This window comes from Lissotriton vulgaris, chromosome 5, assembly GCF_964263255.1.
Source record: "Lissotriton vulgaris chromosome 5, aLisVul1.2, whole genome shotgun sequence".
In the NCBI taxonomy this organism is placed as follows: Eukaryota; Metazoa; Chordata; class Amphibia; order Caudata; family Salamandridae; genus Lissotriton; species Lissotriton vulgaris.
The window spans coordinates 278148046-278171201 of record NC_141693.1 but is presented as its reverse complement, the minus strand read 5'-3'; the positions used below and the strand labels follow the sequence as shown (position 1 = coordinate 278171201).

General features: G+C 47.9%; 1 protein-coding gene across 13 annotated transcripts in view; it reads right to left on the bottom strand.

Moving 5' to 3' along the window:
• The window catches only part of RERE (arginine-glutamic acid dipeptide repeats), a 1284697-nt gene that overhangs the window by 73751 nt on the left and 1187790 nt on the right, over positions 1 to 23156 (bottom strand). For all 13 annotated transcript variants that reach the window (XM_086921406.1, XM_086921411.1, XM_086921410.1 and 10 more), the window contains one exon: positions 22768 to 22948. In XM_086921406.1, coding sequence (XP_086777532.1) covers positions 22768 to 22948 — 181 coding nt within the window. The remainder of the gene's footprint in view (positions 1 to 22767; positions 22949 to 23156) is intronic.

Below are 23156 nucleotides of genomic sequence, written 5' to 3'. Positions count from 1 at the left end.
AGGCACGGGCTCACAGCTGTTATTATTCACACAGCTCTGATGACGCACCTCAGGCACGGCTGACACAGTTATTTACACAGCTCTGATGATGCACCTCAGGCACGGGCTCACAGCTGTTATTATTCACACAGCTCTGATGATGCACCACAGGCACGGGGCTGACGCAGTTATTCACACAGCTCTGATGATGCACCTTAGGCATGGGCTGACACAGTTATTATTCACACAACTCTGATGATGCACCTCACACACGGCATGGAGCTACACACCTTCCTAGCAAATCCCATCACACACACTTGATCAAGAACCCTACACTCAATACGTCAAAACATACATAAGGGCAGATGCTAGAGTACAGGGCTATATAGATCATATCAAAAGCAAGTTGTTTCTAGGTGTCAATGCCGTGCCGGGAGATCCCCGCCGCTCGACATGCGTGGCCGATAACACCGGCCAGATGCCAACCCACAGGCACCCCAAGGCTCGGACCTTAAGCCGTCTGGTATGCTCTCCTGCACCAGCACTTGATGTCCCTAGGTGCCGCCGCTATGCCAGTTGAAGTAGAGCCAAAGCGGGATGCAGGGCAGAGAACAGGACCCCCCCAAAGCACAAAAAGGAGCGAGGGGCCACAGACAGATCGGTGTCACCGGGAACCCCCATGCACCAGCCGTCGGTAGAAAGTGCACCCACCTCCTCACAGCTTCACGGAGTCTCGGTGGGGGCAGGGCAATAGGAGGTCAGCAGCCGCCTCCAGCTCCTGTCCAGGCCAACCCCGCGGGGAAACAGTGCATCCGGAGAGGAGGGGGCCCCAGCAGTGACTTGGCAGGTCCCCCGATGCCAGTGAAATGGGGGACACCCCCGCAGTCCCGCAGAGGCAGCAGCCAGGCCTCAGAGTGACAAACCGGTCCAGAGGCCCTCCAAGGGGTGTCTCGGAGGTCGATGGTGGAGTGGAATAGCCGCCAGCAACCACGGGCGGTGCCCGGCTGCAGCATTAGCTCGATCTGCTGCGAGGCCAGGTCAGCCAGGGAAGGAATCCCGGGGAGGCCCTGCCCACAAATAGGGCCTCAGGTAGCAGTCACAGCAACACAAGGGGATCAAGAGCGCCTGGGATGCCAGGGCTCAGGCGGCGGCTGCAGGAAGAAAGGAGCCCATGCAACCGGATCCAATGACCTCCGCCTCCTGATCTCTCCCCGGTTCAGACTTTCTAGAACCGGTGGCAGAGGTTTCAGTGTCATTGCTGCCAGACTGTGGAACTCCCTTCCGCTCGAGCTGAGGTTCTGTCCTTCCGAAACAATCTTCCGAGCCAAACTTAAAACCTGGCTCTTCTCCGGACTCTAGTCTATCCACTTTCCCTTTTTTCACTCCCCCTCTCCCTTGGCAACCCCTGAATTTTAGCGCCGGGACACCCCTTCGGGGGTAGCTGCGCGCTCTACAAACTACATAAAATAAATAAATAAATAAACCGGGACCACCAACCGACCTGGTGGCCGATACGCTTCCTGGGTGGCTGCAGCCCCAAACACCTCGTTCCGGCACCGTGTGGAGAGCCAGCAGCGACAGCAAGCCTGGCTGGGCAAAGGAGGGGGCCATTTCACCGGAAATACCTGGGGTGCGTCACAGCAGCAGCAGGACCCTCGCCGGAAGGGGGCCCGGTCGTCAAAGCCCGTGAGTCACAGGAGGCCAGCAGTCAGTCCAAGCAGTATGTATTGCAAGCCATGCAAATGTATTAGCATTGTAAAAAGCCGTACATTTTTAGCATTCACTTTAAGACGTAAATATCAAAGCAGGTCAATATGAAGCATTTACAACAATCATGCCCATGGCCGACTGGCACGCAGTACCAAATAAAATAATCGCCTGCCACGCTGCACAAAAAAAAAAAAAAAACGCTATTACAATTTTGCTGCGCAAACCTTACAAAGCCACAGAGGCAGCTGTCGCGCCATGTACACAAAAGCATACCCTCACACAGTGTTAAACTGCCACATCACAGCACCCACAAAACTCATAAATATTGACATTTACTACCGCCAGCAAGGCACCACTTGATTTTAACCAGACGCTGCTTTTACAACCAGCGATACAAAAGTAAGCAAAACCTAATTGTAGCCTGATTAATGAAGCGCGTGTTCATGTGCATGTAAACGCCACGAGACCTAAAAAAAATCTAACAAAGGAGTCAATGCCTATGCGCGGTATCACCTTGAGGCGGAGTCGCTCTACCTCATGACTCGAAAGACTTTGAAGAAAAACAAGTTGCATGACTCCGAACCAAACACTAGATGGCAGGACTATGCAGAGCATATGTATCTAGAGCCACACATTCAATTTAACATAGGTGTTCTGCAGATCGAACACCACCATCAATCCAGTCTCCAGGGCAAACAAAACCTGGGCCAGAGAGAGGAATTTGAACTTGGCCTTCCAGAGCAAAACGTTCAGAGGGTGAAGATAGGGCAGAGACTTCCATCCTTCTTTGGCACCAAAATGTAAAGGGTAAAGCAAAAACGCTCCGACTGCTAGGGTAGGCACCCGTTCTCCCACTCTCTTTGCCAAGAGAGCCTGAACTTCTAGAAATTTGGAAAAGTGGTCCTCCGGGAGGCGATGTGGTGTGGAGGGCATGTCGAGAGGGCTGGACAGAAGAGGGCGAGAGTAACCATCCTGAACAATTTGGAGGTCCCACCAGTCCAATATGGTGCTCCTCCAGCTGGAGAGGTAAAAGGTGATATAAGCTCACACTGAGCAATATTGCACCACTGAGGGCTCAGTGCACTTTGACATCAAGAAAACGTGCGCAATCAAATGGCATGTCCGCATGGGACTGTTGGACGTTGCTCAAAAATCCTGTTGAACAGATGCAAGTGTGGGCCTGAAGCATCACGCTGGTCCCAACTCTACCATTTCCCCCCATCGTGTACCCAAATATCTCTATGGTGAAATGTTTCAACAGAAGGCACATTTGTTCCTCTATGGAGGAACACTATCTAAATAACTGTGGAGGAATGTATTCTCATACACTTAGTCTGGCATTTCACTCGGGTATAATAAACGCCAGTTGACACTATACAGCTAAACTGATTAATTATTTCACACAATCACTGGAAAATAAAAGGCTGTGCAGTGCTTTACAATTTCAAGTTGTCACCTAATCTCTTGTGGTACACAGTTGATGTGGCCTGCATGATACTTTCCACTTTCACCTCTAAACCTAGCCTAGACTCATCCTGTGCCCCCTCGTCTCTTCCAAGCATAGAGGTGCTTTAAAAAGCAGCAGGTGAAAGTTTTAGCAAAGGTATTATAAGAATAATCTAACAAAGAGAGGAAAATACATCACATATGCTGCTGCAAGAAAAACAGTTACCAGTAACTGTAGTTCTCCAGGAATGGTATCTTTCAAAGATTCACATGCTTGAATCATTCCCAGTCTGCGATGTGGGAGTCCCATAGGACTCCCACTTTGACAATGGGAAATGATTCAAGCATATGAATCAATGAAAGATCAAATTCTGGAGTAAAAGATTCTGTTCCACTGCTGGATATTCAGTTACAATGCACACAAGCATAAGCATGTGAAGTTGGCCATGTCTTGTACAAATTTGCCATCGCCAATAAAGGAAATGCTTTGCTTAGGGATTTTAAAGCATAAATATGTCAGGAAAAAGATCAAGTGCATATAAGCATTGTGCTCAAACATATGTACAAGTAATCAGCTATTTTTAAAGCAAAATTGTAAAATCCCCTAACAGAAGAAAAGGGCTGCCTGCGAACAATCATTTAAGTTACTGTGTTAAAGATATGACTGAAAGCAGTAGTAAGGCAGCATTTATTACTCGCAACATTATAAGGTCAAATTACAAAACAACTTTTGACTCCCCTTAAAGTTATGCTTAAAACGGTTCTCTGTATTTATGCTGCAGATTATGTGTTCTCACAAGAGGAGCAACAGTCTCAGACAGTGTATCTGTTCAAACAAGTGGTTATGTTTTTTAGAATAATCATATGAATCTAGAGCATGTAAAAGGTGTTCGATTTTGAACTCTACTGGCCTGGAAGTCATTAAAACCCGTGTGAATGGCTCAAACTGCAGCCTTTACCAGCTCTTTATACTGACCACCAGCATCTGCTCCTAACTGCCCATCAATTCCACATTGTTCATCTATTTCTGCCGTCCATTCTGCTCGCCCATGCTCACTTCTCCTGATGAACACCTGCAGTCATCAGTTCTGGTGACAAACTGCTAACCATTCTGTTTTCAGCTCACTACTCACAATTGCTCTCTCATTAAAGAATGACCTCCAATGGCAGCATTTTACAGTGTCCCAATAATATAGTCAAATACTGCACACCAGTGTCAGTTGGTGAAATTGCTTGCAAGCGCTCGCTCCTCACATTACCTGTGTGTGCCCAAAACCTGAACCAGAGCTGTTAGTGCATATTAAATTATAATATCAGTTATTTATTGGCATTTCCGCTAAGGTGACAACCAGTGGTTAACTGATTTATTTCTATTAACAAAAGCTTACCCATATTTCTCTCTGATGCTAGTACTCCCTCATTTTCTTGAGCCTATCCTTCTCTTTTCCCTGATCCACCTTCTCTTTCTAGATTATCCCCTGTCCATACATTTAGTTTAGTATTCATTAGCTCTATTTTTCATCATCTTCCTCAGTTTCTCCTCCCTGTCTTTCCATCAAGTGCATTCTTGTTTACTCCTTTTCCCCTCATCGTCTCTACTACTCTTCCACCAGACCCCACTTTCTTAATCTTCTGTCTGGTGCAATAGTAGCTCCATTTTCGGATTCCGACTGTGGTCTTGTTCTTACCTGGTGCAGGGTTACCTGTGCTGCTTTTTAAAAAGTTGGAGCAATGGCCAGTCTGAAGGGTAAGGTGACTTGGCATCAGAGACCCCTGTCACAGCCTCCTGCACAACTATCCGATATGGACGAGTTACTTACCTTCGGTAACGATGTATCTGGTAGAGACACAGTCTAGCCGCAGATTCCTTAACTTCGAATATCCCCAGGTGTCAGACTGGATCCGGAAAACTTTCCGCAGCAGCGCCACAACGCGGAGCCACCAACAAAAACTGCCAGAATATAAGCACAGTGTGCAAAAATTCAAGAAAATTAGAATCACAAAGAACAGTGCCAGGCAATGTATCCTGCAAACCAGTAGAAGGATGAGCAGAGCCCCGCTCTGAGAAGCACCCCCAGAAATGTGAAGGCCAAACCACATGTGTAGGTAGAGGAAAATGTGAAAAAACAGCATGGCGGACGACAGAAGCCTGCAACTATAATGTATAATTGTAAAGGACCACAAGTCCAGAACATAGGATCAAGGACAATTTTACCATAAGACATCACCAGAAGAGGCATCGCAACCCCAATAAAAGACCGATAGAATGTGGCAGAGCCAATAGACTTGAACCAATGGGTCGCAGGGGTGGTAAGAGACCCCAAGGCGACGGAGAAGGGAAAAGCAGAGGGAGAAAAAAAACCTGAATAGATCCCACACCATACAATCCAGGTACGGGGTTGGAAAGGACACATGACATATGAGCATATCGCTAAATAACGGGAATTAGCGTAGTAGAACAAGGAAAACAGAATGAACACTGTGTGTCAGAGTGAAGTGAAAAAGTCCCCCTGTAGAAAGGCAAGCCACCCGGAGGGCGGCGAATACAGAAACCCCCACCTGAAAAGGTCCTCTCAGAACAGGGAGGACTGGCGGGCGTTAAGGAATCTGCAGCTAGACTGTGTCTCTACCAGATACATCGTTACCGAAGGTAAGTAACTCGCCCATGGATCGACATCTAGCCGCAGATTCCTTAACTTAGAATAGATACCGAAGCCCTACCCATAGCGGAGGCGGGTCTGCGACTGAACCCCATAAAGTTTCCGAGAGAACGTAGCCGTCAACAAGGTGACGAAACACAGTGGGGAGCACAAGCCAGTGCAGCCAGACCATGAAGCTCATAAAAGCGCAGAAAACATGGGGAGGCAAAGGCACCACAAGCAGTCCAAGAACAGCATGAAAAACCTCGTATGTATACCGGGTGAGAGAAAGAAAGCAGACTAGATATGTAGGTGTGGAAGGGAAAGTGCAGGACTTCGCAACAAGTGGAACTGCACCTAGGGTCCGATAGATCCACAGGATCTGGCGTGCCGACCGTAAGGAAGACCCAGAGAGATGGCAACTGGTATGACAGAGTAAGTACATACCGGTGCAAGATGCACAACAGTGGCAATAAGCACTGCTGAAACCCGCTCCCGCAAAAATATGTGTGACAGCAGAGGCAGGATGCCAACCCAGTTCCAGAGAAGGCCAGTGGTACGAGAAACAGAAGACACAGCAGTACATAGTTGTCTTTTACAGATATGTGAAAGGGCCGACAGCAATCAGCAAATGAGCCCAAAACAGGACTTACGGTAAGAACGATAGTCAAGCGGAAGCCTGGAAGGTACATAAGCAGACCGTGTGGACGTTAGACCCACACGAAGTATAGCAAAGACCCTCCTACAGAGTAACGTGAACAGCACAGATGCGGGAGACGCAACAGTAAGAAGGCAACCAGCAAGCAAGCATTTACAATGCAATGGTTTCGCCTTTGGAAAAGTTAGAGCTATTGTCATTGCTCATGACATTTCTTTTTTTTTTTACTTATAAATAAATGGCATTGTTATTTACGACTGTTAGAGCTCAGGGCTGGTACTTTCAAATAGTGGATCTGCAACATTTTATCTGACTGTGGAGAATATGATTTGGAAGAAGAAATTATGTTGTTCAATTCAATTCAATGTAAGCTTTATTCAGTATGTATAGACATCATAAAAGCAGTTACAAAATTAAAAACAGTAATATTTTAGCAGCAAATTACATAAAACAAATCCTTATCTAACTATGGTGTTCATTGATGGAAGGTTATAGAGAGTGAGCACACTTTACCGATGTGGGTGGATAGATGCGGGTAGCCTGGGCAGAATGTGCGGCTAAAACTGTTGATTATGCAGATTGTTCAGTGTGGTGATATACACCAACACTCCGCCCGCGCTCCTCCAGAAGAGACCGAGGAAAACAGCATAACCTTCCCCTTGTGTCAACGAGAAGGAAAAGAGTATGAGAAAACAAATATTCTGTATTTTGTTGGGCTTGAGAAACCAGGCTGTGTGACCCTGGTGGTGGGAGGCAGGTGGGAGGCAGGAGGCGGAGAAACCTGGTTCTCAAAAGCTTAGAGTAGGGGCATACAGGAAACAAGGTTATCTTTGCCTTTTTGGGGCGAAGGGGACATAGAAGATCAGGCACTCATGTCTGCGAGGGAGAACAGTAGAACAAGGGGAGACTGTCTAGGTTGGAGTTGGTTATTCATTATGCCCAAAGATGATCAGATCATGGTATGCACTGCAGACGTCCTGGTTAACTCATGGTATGCGCAAGTCCTGACTGCTTCATTGTATGCACTTCGGGTTTAATTCATCAAATTCAAAAGTCTCGGATAAATCATGCTATGTACATTTCCTGCCTGATCCACCGCATACGTATGTTCCCCTATTTCATAGTGCTAGTTAATTACCTGATAGGACATTAGCATTTGCTGTGTTTTCAAAACAGTTTTTGTGCAATTCCAAACACTTTATAAGATGGTAAGAGGTTTCCTAGAAAGGAATATCTGGGTAGTGCTGAGCAGGGAATTGCATTTGAAACCACCTTGTACAGGGTAGCATTAGCCAAATCTGACTGGGTAAGGTTTACAGATAGCTTTATTGGGTCACAATGGACCCAGCCTATCCACTACCCCTTCTCCTACCCCACATCCTCCCAAAATAATTTTTTTGTTGTTGTTTTGATTAATTTGTGCCTTCTCAACTAGAAGTGCGGTAGCAATGGTCATAACTATAAATGCCTCTTTGCATGCATCTACCCTGTTCTGGTAAATGGTGCATTTCTATAAACCCGGGTAAGACGTACATATTGCAGAAGTAAGATTAGTTCAAAGGAGGATTATGGGGATCTCAGCCCGAGGAAATGCAGACTCTTTTTTTGTACATTTTTAAGTTCATTGAGTTTTTAACCCCTTCGGAGCTGATGACGAGCTGGGCTCGTCATGGAGTAGGGCGCTCGCACGCTGATGACGAGCCCAGCTCGTCATGAGCCCTACCCTCGGGGGAAGCGCCAGCGCTCCCCCCGAGTCTGCCCGATTTTCTTTGTTTCTGCGGGGATGGCAGGGGAAGACCTTCCCCTGCCTCCCCCCGCCCTCCCCGCTAGCGTCATCAATGACGTCAGCGCGCAAGGCGCGCTGACGTCACCGGGGGTTCCTTTTGTTTACCGACGCGCAGGGAAGCCATTTGCTTCCTGCGCGTCGTTTGGAAAAGAGGTTCGTTTTGCGGCTGGGGCGGGGGGATTGTGTTTAAACTTGCATCGAGGGAAAGGAAAGGCTTTTCCTTTCCCTCGATGCCACTTTAGAGCTTTCCTGCTGCACGATCGTGCGATCGTGCAGCAGGAATGTTAGGGATGTCAGGAATGTTAGGGATTAACGTTCCTTTACCCAGAATCCCTTGCAAACCTCAATTTATGTTGAAAAAATCAGTTTTTTAACACTTTTTTTGTGTGGGATAGCGTGGCGTCACTGGGCTCACACAAATTTCCGCCCACCCAGCGTTCCCCAAGGTCTCCCGATAAAAATGGCACCTCACTTGCGTGGGTAGGCATTGTGGCTGCAACAGGAAACGGTTCAAATCGTACGGTGGTGCATTTACAATAGCCAATTGCAAAACAACCTTGATTTGCGGGAGGGGGGGTGGGGTGGGGGGGGGGGCACCTGAGTTTTTGGCCCGGGGCTCGGTGGTATTCTTTGGAAAGTACCAAACCCAAACAGTTCTGAAAACTAGACACCCGGGGGAGTCCAGGGAGGTATGGCATGCGTAGGTCCCCCAATGTTTTCCTACCCAGAACTCCTTGCAAACCTTAAAATTAGGTAAAAATATCACTTTTCCAAACTTTTTTGCGTGGGATCTCCGTGTCGGCAAAAATGTCCTACCACCCAGCGTTCACCTTGTTCTCCCGAGTAAAAGGATACCTCACTTGTGTGGGTGCCCCAAAGCAGAACAGTCCGAAAATGACTTTTGAAAAAGTAGTATTTATGTTTTACAAATTAAGCCCCACTGCCTTAGACACAGGCCTTTGGGCCCACCCACACAAGTGAGGTATCATTTTACTCGGGAGAACAAGGGGAACGCTGGGTCGTAGGACATTTGTGCCGACACAGAGATCCCACGCAAAAATGTTTGGAAAACTTTTTTTTTAACCAAAATTAATGGTTTGCAGGGATTTCTGGGTAGGAAAACATTGGGGGACCCACGCATGCCATACCTCCCTGGACTCCCCCGGGTGTCTAGTTTTCAGAACTGTTTGGTTTGGTACTTTCCAAAGATGCCCGCCGAGCCCCGGTCCAAAAACTCAGTCCCCCCTCCCCCCAAAAAAAGGTAATGTTGCTATTGGTTATTGTAAATTCACCACCGTACGATTTGAACCGTTTCCTGTTGCAGCCACTATGCCTACCCACGCAAGTGAGGTACCATTTTTTCCGGGAGACATGGGGGAACGCTGGGTGGGTAGAAATTTGTTGATCCACGCAGATTCCAGAACTTTCCACCACAGAAATGTCAGGAAAATGTGTTTTTTTGGTCAAAATCTTAGCTTTGCAAGGGATTCTGGGTAACAAAACCTGGGGGTAGGCAGAGGAGTCACCCCATCCTGAATTCCCCTGGGTGTCTACTTTTCAAAAATGTATAGGTTTGCTAGGTTTCCCTAGGTGCTGGCAGAGCCAGGGCGTAAAAACTAAAGGTAGTCTTTTTGTCCAAAAAGCTCAAAATTTCACTGGAAAATTGAGGTGCGACCATGTTGCGTTTTGCGCTGTTTCCTGTCGCAGCCACTATGCCTACCCACGCAAGTGAGGTACCATTTTTTCCGGGAGACATGGGGGAACGCTGGGTGGGTGGAAATTTGTTGATCCACGCAGATTCCAGAACTTTCCTCCACAGAAATGTCAGGAAAATGTGTTTTTTTGGTCAAATTCTTAGCTTTGCAAGGGATTCTGGGTAACAAAACCTGCGGGTAGGCAGTCGAGTCACCCCATCCTGAATTCCCCTGGGTGTCTACTTTCCAAAAATGTATAGGTTTGCAAGGTTTCCCTAGGTGCCGGCAGAGCTAGGGTGCCAAAACTACAGGTAGGCACTTTGCCAAAAAAGGGTCAATTTGTAACTGCAAAATTTAGGTGTGAGCACGTTGCATTTTGCACCGTTTCCTGTCGCAGGCACAAGGCCAACCCACACAAGTGAGGTATCGTTTTTATCGGGAGAATTGGGGTAATTCACATTCGTAAATTAACTGTCATTACCCATTGAGCTTTCATGCATTTCTCCCTTTCAATGAAACACATTGTGTTTAAAAAAAAATATTTTTGAAAAATGACCAATAATTCTCATGCTAGTATGAGTATTCCCAATTTTGAAAATTAGCAATTATATACTGTTTCTGAACTCTATAATTTGTACCCAATTCAGAAATACATAGGTGTCTTTCATACAGATTTTTCCATGTATACATTTTCCAAAACAAACTGCTCTATACCCGGTAAATGAAAAAATACCATTGCAAGTTGCTGCTCAGTTTTTGGATCTGGGTTCGTTGGGTTCTTGGTGACACTACAAGTCCTATATATCCCCACAACCAGGAAGGTCTAACGGACGTAACGGTATATTGCTTTCCAAGAGCTCTCAAAATTAGAAAAAGTTATAGGTGAAAACGTTGAGACAAAAGGCTGTTTTTTAAAAACTTTTTTAAATTTTTTCGATATTTAACTGTTAGTTTCTATAAAGAAACCTTCATGGATTTAGACAAATGACCCCTTTCAGAATTCAGAATTTTGTGTACGTTTTGAAAATGTACAGCATTCCAGGATCCATTATTGCTTTCAAACTCTTTTCTACCATTAACTGGAAGGAGGTAGAAAGCTCTAAAAATAGCAAAAATAGGCTATGTCACAGAAAAATGCCAATACTGTGTGAAAAATGTCGGTTCTCTGACAAAAGACTGTCAATCCCTAAAAGCTATGAAAATGGAGATTTCAGCCCCACAAACCCTTTTTTGGTAACTTTTTTAGGGAAAAACCCAGAGGCTTTCATTTGTAGCCCGTTTTTCCCATTTTTCGGAAAAAAACAAAAAAATCACTATATTTTGGTTACTTTCTGGGACCCCTCCAAGGGAATCCAGAAACCCTGGGCGCCTTTAGAATCCACATGATGTTGGAAGAAAAGGATGCAAATTTGGCGTGGATACCTAATGTGGTCAAAAAGTTACAGGGGCCTAAGCGCGCACTACCCCAAATTGCCAAAAAAGGGCTCAGCACAGGAGGGGAAAAGGCCTAGCAGCGAAGGGGTTAACATTAGTCGAAAGTCAGTACGATATAAAGGTTGCTTTAGTGAACTCTTACAATTAATTTTGGGTGAATATTGTGGTAAATAGTACATTTACAACATATGAGCAAAAAGAACTGGGCAGAACTAGCTATTTTGAAGGCTACTTTAACTGGGAGCACGGAGTGCATCCTTGTTATGCTTTGTGAAATCTTAAAATAAATGCTGCATTTTCAGACTGGCAATATTGGGCAGAAATTAACAGGATTTCTTATAATGAGATAATAAAACGATTAAGTCCTAGAACATTATGTGCTGCTGCGTTAAAAAAAATATTTTCAAAGGGGCCTCACATGACAGGTGGCTACATGGCAATTATTGTGGCCAGCACGTTTTCCCGCAGGAGTCACTGGAAAACATTATGGTAAACAGTGTGTTTTAGATCACATTCGGCCAGCAAATTATGCCAGAGTTGGGCATCATTAAAGTATCACTTTGCCAGGTGTCTTTGAGGCCTCACCCAGCCAACCTTTGCAATGGCGTACTGTACAGCAGAACAGACAGTAAACATTGGTCAGTGCTACCTGTAATTTTAACCCCTCGTTACAGAAGGTGCTTGGGGATTGTTCAACAAGGAATGTTATGGTAAATGCTGCATGTCTCAAGTGCATGTTGTACAATCACAGACCTTTTTTTTCCCTATTGATGAGTCTCCAGTCTGCATCAGTTGGCGCAGAAAATTCAAGCACCTCGACGATATGACAAGGCGCTGCTAGACGCGACATGAGAAGCGCGTTTTAAAAGCGCATACACAATGTAGACATATTTATTTACCATGCGCTCCTCCTTGGCGATCATGCTAAGGATCTGCAATAACATGCCCCCCTTCATGTTTGCCTCACGAGATTGTATCTCACTGTATGAATTTAACTCTTGTTCTTTCTTAGAGCTAGAGGCCATCCAACACCACAGCATGTTATTTAAATGTCCATAACACTTTAAAATGCAGGCATTTTTCATCTTTTGGTGGATATCTCAGGAACTGTAATGGGCTCACTACCGCCATGAACATGACAAAATGACGTGTCTGATGAACGAGGAGGGAGTGACGGCTCCCTGCACCACCACTGGCCTTTGCAAACTTAGACACGGGTGGAGACAAGTTTCTGTGAGATGGTGGGTATGCAGAGTGAAAACGGGGTGGCTAGGGTGCAGGGTTAAGCCAGAGGGGAGGTGGGGTGCCACACATTAGATGCAGTGTGCCATTGGTAATGCAATCCAATAATGGCGGTGTACTGCCGTTTATTTGTTTTCAGTGTTATTTTTTTCTACATTTATTCCGCAGAAGGAGGGGGTGATTGTGTGGTGGAGAGTCAGCTTCCATGCACTAAAAATATATAAAATGTGCAAAAATAAGCAATATTAAACTGATCTCCGTCGACCCCTCATGTACATTTAACAATGACTCCTGGCAAATACACAACATTAGTACAACCACACCACGTGTGCGTAGCAGGGAGAACTGACTGTTCTGAAGCAATGTAGAGCCCACACAGAGACCACGCTTCAGGAAAAGGGCTGTCTGTCAGATGGGGGCTGTGCAACACAGCATCTACTACCCCAGCCCTCCTGCCCTGGAAAAGAGCATGAAGGCCACCTTCACATGCGTTGCTTTGTGTGATGCTTTTACTGGCTGGGGGATCCAGGGGAGGGGAAGTGCTGAAAAGTACAAAGGAGTACCTGCAGGAGACAATGCTGCTGCTTCTACCATCACTCCGTGCTCCATGGCTTGCGCCGCTGCCCCCTCCGCCACTATAAACACAGCAAAGACAAGTAGAGTGCGGGCAGCTGGACATAGATTGGGAGGGGCATACCAACGGTTTTACCCTGGCAGGGAAGTGCAAACCGAAACAGTAACTTTTAACTGCAGATACTTGAAGGAAAACAATGAACGGCTGCGCAAGGAATTTAGAAAACATGAGGGGGTAGATGGGGGGACATCCAGCGACATGTGAGGAGGTGGGAGGGACGAATGCTGTGGGCCAATTGAGCACTAAGCGGAGCGACAGAAATAGAACAAGGAGGGCGGGCAGGCACAGGGACAGCGGGAGGGGGGCGGGCAGGCACACGGACAGCGGGAGGGGGAGGAAACGGCAAGGAAGGCACTCACCTGGACTTCCTCCGGCGGCGGTCGGCCACAGAATGGCGAAAACAAACACATTAAAAAAAAAACGAAACTCCGCCCCCCGCCACGATGACGATCGGAGAGGGAAGAAATCGCGGGAACGCCCACGAATCTGGTCCGGACTTGACGGACAGATCCGGCTTCCAATGGCTAGCCTCCATTTATGGAGCTAGCCAATGGGAGCCGGGGGACGTTCCTATATCCCATATTGTAATCATTAGATTTCGCCTGCGCGAACTGCTTGCACAGTAACGCCAGGCGAAACCTAAAAAGGGGACCAGGAAAGCCGGACACCTATATAAGAACTCGTAGCACAAGCAGACCGGGTCCACGGACACCTCATGAAGAAACGTTGCCAGCCAGATTCTACTGTGTAAGAGCACAGCAGAAACAAATAAGAAGAAAGATGCTAAAAAATGAAGCATAATACAACAATAAACTAGGGCATGCGAAAAGTACCAACAGACATGCGGAACAGAACTGGACAGGACAATGTCCCGGTCCATAAGTAACATCCGCCCCTCGCCCGGGAGGAACAGCGGTCCACCGCAAGACAGAGAAGGAGGTAGGCACGATAGTGGGAACAGTCGGGACCAACCTAGAAGTCCCGGGACCCAAGAAACGAGTATCCTGAAGATAACACTCCCTTTGAGAGTATCAGAGAATGAACCCAAAGCAGAAGCGTGGAAAACACCTGCACGGCAACAGCAGGGAATGAGGCAAAACTGCTCTTGGGAAAGTGGCCGAATAAGAGACCATAAGACAATGCACAGCAGAGATGGACATGTAATCCGCTACCTTGAAAGACAAGCCCAGTAAGGGCTGACAACATAAACAGACCAGGGCGTATCCAAGTTTGCGCTAATAGTAATAAACATATTGCATAGCGGCGTTTGTCCTTTGCAAGGCAAGTACAGGGTGTCAGCTGTGAAAGAACAGCTCCCTATGTGAAGGGAGCAAGGGTCCTGAGAGACTGAGACTGGCAAAAGAATAGCAGCTTTTATAGATCAGAAGATCACTGTAATGCTGAAAAAACATAAGGACCCCGTCAAGGCAGGCGAGGGAAAGGACGCACGACAAGGAACCCATGCCTAGGCCTAGAATCACTACAGACAACAGAAGCCAATTGGAACCGAAGTGCAAGAGAAGGGTGCTAATGGCAGAAAAAGAGAACAGCCCGACTCCTAGAAGGATGTCCGCTAGGAAGACTCCATAGGAGCGTGCTAAGGCAGGTACCCGATAGCACGCAAATACCCCAAATAGGGTAAGTCTCAACCCCTGCGAGGGGAGTCCACTTGGGCAAAGCACACATTCAGAAGATTGAAAGGGAAGACCAAACCAGCCGTCCGGCTGTCCGGAGGGAATACTGAGATGGCGGAACCACCACCTACACTAGCTGGATGCTACGCAGAGAACCGGGTCATGTTTGAAATCAAACCAACAAGGCAACATCGCCTACGCAGAATAAAAGGATACCCATAAGGCAAAAAGACGTGCCGCAAGAGTCACGGTTGCCCAGACATGAGGCGAGAGACCACTGAATCTGTGTGGCTATCAAAAAGGTCCACACCATTGACAGGTAGAGCCCTAAGAGCATCCCGAACATTGTCTGGAAAACGACTGTCGAGCAGCCAAGCATGGTGGCGCAAAGCCACACACAGAGCAAGAGCGCGTCCCACCGAGTCAGTGGCATCAAGGGAAGAGTGGAGGGAAAATTGTGCCATTCCCCTGCCATCATGCAGAAGGTGGATCAATTCCAAACGCGGCTCTTATGGAATTAAAGGAAGAAGGTTCTCGACCAAGTCCCTAAGGTTTTAAAAACGTAAAATATTATTTTAGTTTGTTTTTGGTCATTTTGACCCTTTTTAAATTGCCCCTTACCTGCACCATAAATTGTGCCCCTTCACTGCAGTTTTGGCGGGTCTGGTCCTGGGGTGGGTGCCTGGTTCGTTTTTGGCAGACATCTTGGAGTGGGGTGAGTGGAGTGAGGCTTTTCCAGCTGACAGCGCTTGAATGTGCATGTGACGCCTGGGAACACCTATTTAAGGCTCCTCCCCTAGCGCAGCGGGATCGCGCAGCGGGCGTGTCCTCGCGTGGCCGGAGTCGTGCCAGAGTCCTGCCCGTCTGCGCCCGTCCGCGCTACGGATGCGCTGGACGTCGCGGGATTCCGGGTAACGGCTATTTTTCCATCTTAGCGTCGCCATGCTGACATACTCGCGGGAGTGCCTGTTTGCCATCGGTCAGGTAAGCCGCTGTTGTACCCTTCCATCGGTACATCCATTGCGAGGCCCGTACCATTGCCCCTGTAATGGGTGGGCTCTTGACTCTCCGAGTCCTCTCCCAAGGACTACTTCTCCGGTGACCCGCCGTATTACAGACTTTCCTTCCTCCTTGCGGATCCTGAACCTGAATGTCAGGTCTGCGCTGAAACACTATCAGAACATCTTTGACCTCATTGAGGAGGAAGCTCCAGACATCTTTGCCATGACTGAAACATGGCTACAGGATGCGGATACCGCTATTACAAATCTATCCTGCCCACCCGGTTATTCTATGTACACCTTGAACAGGTTGTCTAGAGGTGGGGGTATAGCTTTAGTGGTAAGGTCCTCCTATTCCTGTGTCTGGAGTGCCCTAAACATCTCTGGGTGTGAAAGTGCCTTGTTCAAGGTCTCTGTCAGCCCTGAGTTTACGCTGTCCGGGATGGTCGTTTATCGCCCGCCCGGCAGCGATGTGGCGTTTAGAAATGCTTTTCCCGACATTGTTGGCCCTTTGGTCGCAGACTGTGCCAACTTTTCCATCATGGGTGATTTGAACCTGCATTTCGACACCCTCTCAGGCCTGACAGTGCGCTCCATCTCCTCTGACCTAGAGGCCTTTCAACTTCCCCAGATGGTCTCCCAGCCTACCCATTCGGGGGGGCATATTCTGGATCCCCTGTTTACCAATCTGCCGGGGATTACAATCACCTCTATCTCGCCGGTGGAATGGACTGACCACTTTTTGGTGTCCATCCTATGCCCGGTCTTAGCCACCCCTTCCATCTCCTCGGCTAGACGGGTGCAGAAGAGGGCCTGGAAGAAGCTTAGGTTAGAAGACTTCCATCGTCTTCTATTAGAGGAGCCGCTGGGCCCGTTGACGGAGGTAGAAAAGGGGTATGACCTCTTCTGTTCCTGGATTACTAGGGCCTTGGACTCTCTGATACCTATTGTATCTACTAAAATCAACTCCAGAGAGTCGAGCCCCTGGTACGATAGTGCCCTTCGGGCCCTAAAGGGTGCCTGTAGACGGGCTGAGAGGGCCTGGAGGAAAACCTATGGAGCTGATCTAAAAGCTGCATACGCCAGGTCCGTCAAGCTCTACCATCGGGCTATCTGTCGAGCTCGAGCGGCTTTTTATGCCGCGGAATTCCGGAACAGTACTAATCCGTCGAAAGCCATCTTTAAGGCCGTAAAAGATCTTATGTCAAAGCGGACTACCTCTACGACCGTAAGCTCTCTTTCCCACTGTGAATCCCTTGCTTCCTATTTTCTGGGGAAAGTCCAAGCTATTTATCGGACATTCCCTAGCATAGGGTCCGGTCGGGAAAGTATCAATGGGACCCACCATCAGTCTACTCTGCTTGTCTTCCCCCCCCTTACCTTGGACGGGTTTGATAAACTTGCGTTGCAAGTCAAATCTGGATCTCCATCCGATCCAGTAAGGCCTGCTCTCTTTCGAGATCAGGCTTTTATGGGACGTGCAGCTGTATGTTCCCTCGTCAACCTTTCCTTGGAAACGGGAGTAGTTCCAGCTAAGTGGAAGCAAGCTGTGGTGTCCCCAATTATCAAAAAGCCCTCCCTGGACCCGGCCAAGCCTGAAAGCTATCGCCCCATTTCGTTGCTACCTTGGCCAGCCAAGATCACTGAGGCCCATGTCAACTTGGCCCTGTCTGAACATCTTGTACGGACCAATGCCCTCGACCCCACACAAAACGGATTCCGTGCCGGCCACAGCACGGAAACCGCGTTACTTGTGATGGTGGAACATCTCCGTGCAAGGTTGGATGCTGGTCAAACGGCGGCGCTTATATTGTTAGACCTTAGCGCCGCCTTTGACACGGTAGACCACAGCATCCTCCTGCATCGGCTTGAGGAGACCGGCATTGGCGGTCAGGTGTTGCAATGGTTCCACTCCTTTCTAGATAACCGCTCCTTCTGTGTTGCCATCCCTCCCTTCAAGTCCAATTTCCAACCGCTGGCCATGGGGGTTCCGCAAGGGTCCTCGCTGAGTCCCACGTTGTTCAATCTTTACGTGAGACCGCTGGCTGATGTCGCTAGGCAGTGGGGCCTAACTTTGGTCTCATATGCCGACGACACACAGCTGGCGGTTACTCTCAGCGGGGATGCGGAGACTGAGGCCCCCAGGTTTCAGTCTGGACTGAAGGCGGTGGCTAGCTGGTTGACAGGCAACTGCCTTCAGCTAAATGCCACAAAAACGGAGGTGATGGTTGTCGGTAAGGGAGTGGAGCTGTGGGGTGACCAATGGTGGCCCTCTGAGCTGGGACCCACTCCGACCCCGGTATCTGAGATGAAAAACCTGGGGGTCTGGCTGGATGCGGGCCTCTCCTTTGTAGGGCATACTAAAAAAACTGCGGCCTGTTGTTTCGGTCTCCTAAGGGGCTTGAGACCTGTTCTCAAGTTCTTTGACGCCCCGACCAGGCAGCTGGTGATCCAGGCAACTATCATCTCCCGCCTGGATTATGCCAGCTCTCTTCTGGCTGGGGCTAACCAGGCCGAGCTAACCCGTCTGCAGCGGGTTCAGAATGCTGCGGCGAGGGCGATTGTCGGCCTGCCCAGATTCAGCTCGGTGGCAACTGTCCTTCGTACCCTACATTGGCTCCCTGTCAGGAAGCGCATCCTTTTTAAGGTCTTGTGTCTCGCTTTTAAGATTCTGAGAGGTATTGGCCCGGAAATCCTATCCAGCTGTCTTTCCTTTTATGTTCCCACCCGCACCCTCCGTTCCCAGGGTTTGGCCCTTGCGGTGGTCCCCAGATTTAGGCTTAGTCGCATGGGTGGCCGCTCGTTTAGTGAAAGGCCGCGTCAGCATGGAACTCCCTTCCTGTTGAAATTCGTCTGATGGAGGACCTCTTGACTTTCCGAAGGGCTTTAAAAACTTTCCTGTTTTAGCTGCTTTCATGTTTTTAGTTTCCTGTTGTGTTATGTTCTACCTTGTCTCTGCGCCGGGACGCCCCTTGGCTGGGGTATCTGTGCGCATAATAAATCAATATAACATAACATAAGGGTAGAGGATTTGCGTGCAAACACGCAAGCTGTAATCAATGTGTGGATGCCAGCACTGGCAGAGGCGAAAAGCTGGTGACAACATGTGTCCAACCACCTAGACTCCCTGGAGGGAGGTAACAGTGGCAAGGCAGAGGAAGACTAAGTCGAAGGCCGCCTGAACAACTAGGCCCTGAGCTCTAGGCTGAAGAGATAGACAGAGCGGATCTTCTGGGGCAGGACGGTATCGACGAGCTATGGCCCGATCAACAGAGTCACCAGAGGAAGGCCTCGCCCATGTGCCCAGCATGATGTCAAACAAAGATGCCCCAAGGGGTAGCAAAGGCTCCACCTCAACCGGCTCCATGTGGCGAAGATCCAACAAAGGATCAGAAGGCAGAAAACCCACAGGGGGCTGAAAATGAAGAATAGCTGCTGCCCTGTGAATAGCCCGTGCATAAGCAGCACTAGCCTTGGTTACCATCCTGGAAGGTGACAATAAACCATCAGTAGGAGACGGTTGGAGACTGACCTGTCCACTAGACAGCAAAAGTAGAGGAGCGGAGGCTGATCCAAAGGCCACGCCACACATGGTACCTGCACCATGGATCAAAACGGCCTCAGATTAGGGGAGCCCAGAGGAGTGTCAAACTCTGGCATAAGAGGAGGGGTAGGTGCCGACTGACGCCACGTGAGAGTCGCCCCTACGTCCGAGGAGTCGGGTTGGACACCAATCTCATGTAATAGAGGAAGTGTGGACGTCGGCACCGGCGTCTAGTTGGAGTAGTCCGGACGTACGCCACGTGGGAGTCGCCCCGACGTCCGAGGTGTCGGGTTGGACACCAATCTCATGTAATAGAGGAGGTGTGGACGTCGGCACCGGCGGCTAGTTGGAGTAGTCCGGACGTTGATAACCTCCAAAAGGGACTCTGCCTGGGCGGGCGCCATCCGACGTCGACCTCACTGCAACATGTGGGGAACAGGGCGTCAAGCACGGCGCCGCCTCCGTCAGCGCAGGAAGTCGCTCAGGGCTATGCGGAGACTGAAGGGGTGGGCTGGACGGGTCGTATCGGCTCAGGAGTCGATGCACACAGCCGGTGCCGAGGACAAATCCGCCGGTGAGGACCCCACCTCTATAGGAACCGAAGGCGCATCAGGGAGAGGGGGTGACCTAAAGAATGGAGTGCTTTAGAATAAGCCTCCATTTGGGCCCATTTCGCTCTGGCACCCGGAAAGGGAGGGTACGGAGGAGGAGACTGCCAAACGCCCGTGCCCGGCAGGGAGCCAGAAGAGCGGGCGCCAGCGTCACACGTATGGGAGGAAGACCTCCTGGACTTACGCTTGTGCTTACCGCCTCCGAACGTCCGCGGGAACGACCTCGGAAATGGGCTTGATCCCGTGAGGGAGAGCGGCGACGCGAAGGTGCAGGACCGGACAACCGTGTGGCCTGCAATTTCATATAACGCTCCTGTAAGAACTTTGGTTTCAACCGCTGACAGGCTTTGCACTCTTTGGAGTCGTGGTGCACTGCCACATACAGATGGCTTGCAGGTCCGTTACCGACATCTGACGTGCACAGGTCTCACACGCCTTAAAGCCTGAAGTCATTGCACACTGTTCCGGGACGCCAAAGGCGACGAAAAGACCCGAAAAACAGGCCAGGGAACTGCTGTTTATCCAGGATCCGTGTTGGGACGCGGAAAAGAAGAAAACTGACATCATCGGGCCGGGAGGGGCAAATATCGGCTCCGCTTACGTCACGTCTGTGGACAACTTCATGGCAGAGCCGCGCGGCACCGCCCCCCAGCGCGCAGAGGTGCTGCTGTGGAAAGACTCCGGATCCAGTCTGAAGCCTGGGGATATTCTAAATCTGCGGCTAGATTATTATTATTTTTTTTTTATAGAAGTCTTTATCAGATAACTGTGACAAAGAATCTTAGGAGGAACAAGGAACAACTGGTAATACACATATACATACATACATACATACACACTTGATACATACACAACTCCCGCTCTCAAGAGATTATCTTTCTACCTCTAACCTTAATTTTATAACACTTTAATTGTTTATCCAGCAAGATCAATGCATTGTATTATAATGTTTGAGCTGAACAATCATCATAAAGGATCTCACAATTGTCACAGATTGATAGCTGAAGCACCGAATGACTTGGGTGTTGGTAAAAAGCCCAGTCAACCCAGAGCAACAAACACTTTCCACTACGCAATAAACAAAATGAATGGCTTGATTAATGTTCAATCTCTATGTTTTGGTATTTAGATGCACCTCTGTGTTTTAAACATCACACAATTTCACAAAACCTAAATTTGTGAAGGCTTAAGGGGTGAGCCTTTGCTACCAAATAGTTCTAACACAAAAGTTAAAACATAGGGAAGAGAAATTGCCTCCCGGAGGTAAATGAAAAATGGCTTACACGCGTCAGATTTTATTAGACCTTTGAAGGGAAATTTGAGATGTGCACAAATCCCGATTTCACCTTCACTCAGACAACTATTTTTCTTATTAGTTTCCCCATCACACAACTTACTACTTTGGAATGGATCCTACACAATCATCCTTTACATGTCTGCACAGTTTATGCTCTACTTCAAAGTGTCCCTCTTCAAAAATTTCTACACTGGAGCCTTCCATATGTTCACTAAGAAGAAATACGCACTTGCCTTTAAATGTAGTTCTCTACCATGTTTCATTCAGTGGCTATGTTTCAATATAGTATAAGATCAGGATGAGAATCTTTCAAAATTGTTTTCTCTGCGCTTGCCACTGGCATTCAACTCCATCATCAGAACAACCTTATTCATGTAGCCATCCTCCTGAAGTTCATGTCTACTAGCCAGCTAATAACCCAGCTACTCTATCTCAACATCTAGATGGACATTTAGATCTCAACATACGGACTTTTAACAATGCAAATTGATCTATTCAAGGTTGATGGAAGAACAGCATGCAAGTTTATGACAAATGCCACATATGGGAGATCAGAATGTACACCTGCATATAATTATTTCTGCCATAGCATTCAAGCTTTCATAGAAGCACAAGCACATCTGCATATATTACGGAGCAGCATTTGGTAATTAAAATACTTAGGAATATTGGGATGAATCAGACTTCATATTCTATGAGTTGAAAGATCTAGTTTCTAATCAAGTGTATCGAAATGTGCATCAGTAACTGTATCCTGAATGAGTGGACGTTCCTCTACATTGTTCTTCTGAAGAGTTTATGTTGATATACTTACCAGCATGCTCACTGTGGTTGTTGTCTTCACTCTTGTTGCCTTTGGGGCAATATGTAGCAACTCTTTTTTTCTCTGTTCACATCCCTCTGGGAACCCCTTGTTACCATACTGGGTGGCTTTTACTGTTCCCATAAGCACAACAAGCTAGTTTGGAAGACGAGAGGCCTTTAGTCTGTTCAAAAATTGGTTAAGCACTCTTTTCATGTTAATTTTAGGGAAAATATTGGTTGACTCAAAGGTGTGAGAGAACCTTTCAGAGGAGCTTAACAGTAAATCTGTTTTGTCCATTTTGCCAATGGACTTGGCACCAGAAATGCCACCTTCCCAGAGAGGTTCTTTCAGATCACTGGAATGTAAAGTTTTTTTTACACCAGCTCAGTTCAACACCACAAGGTGGTACGATCTGCTGAATTGGAGGATGTGTGTATTTATACTGCTGATATTCAACGGTCAGAAGAGCCTAACACTGGGGTATATTAACCCTCTGAGAGAGCCAGTGGTGAAGTACTCTCACTTGCTAACCATTTACAGAGCAGCTATACATACTTTCCACATCTGTCCTTTCCCTGGAAGATCTGGTTGCACCGTAAACTTTAGACAGTGAATTGCACTTGTCGGTGGTGAACTGTGCACAGTATACTAACCTGTAATAATCTTCCTGACTTGGTAGATGACCCCCATGCATCTGGTGGTGACCATGTAGCCATTGCTGTTCCATGGCGAGCCTTTGCAGTTCTGCAGACTGTGCATGCATTGCCTGTAACTGATGGGCTGCAGACATGGGGGGTGGGAGTCCTCCTTGAAGGTCTCTGGGATATGGGGTACCTATGCATACAAAGAAATCATTCAAATCAGTTCAGGAAGATAGGACATCGTAATGGTAACATTTATAAGCAAATGCCATTATTCTAAACGTAAATGATTATTCAACACATTCCGATCGAGCCCAGAATAGGCTAATGAGTGAGTGGTAACCAAAGATCATATTGATAAGTAATGCGTTAACTAGCGGCTGAAGGAAATTAATAGTTTT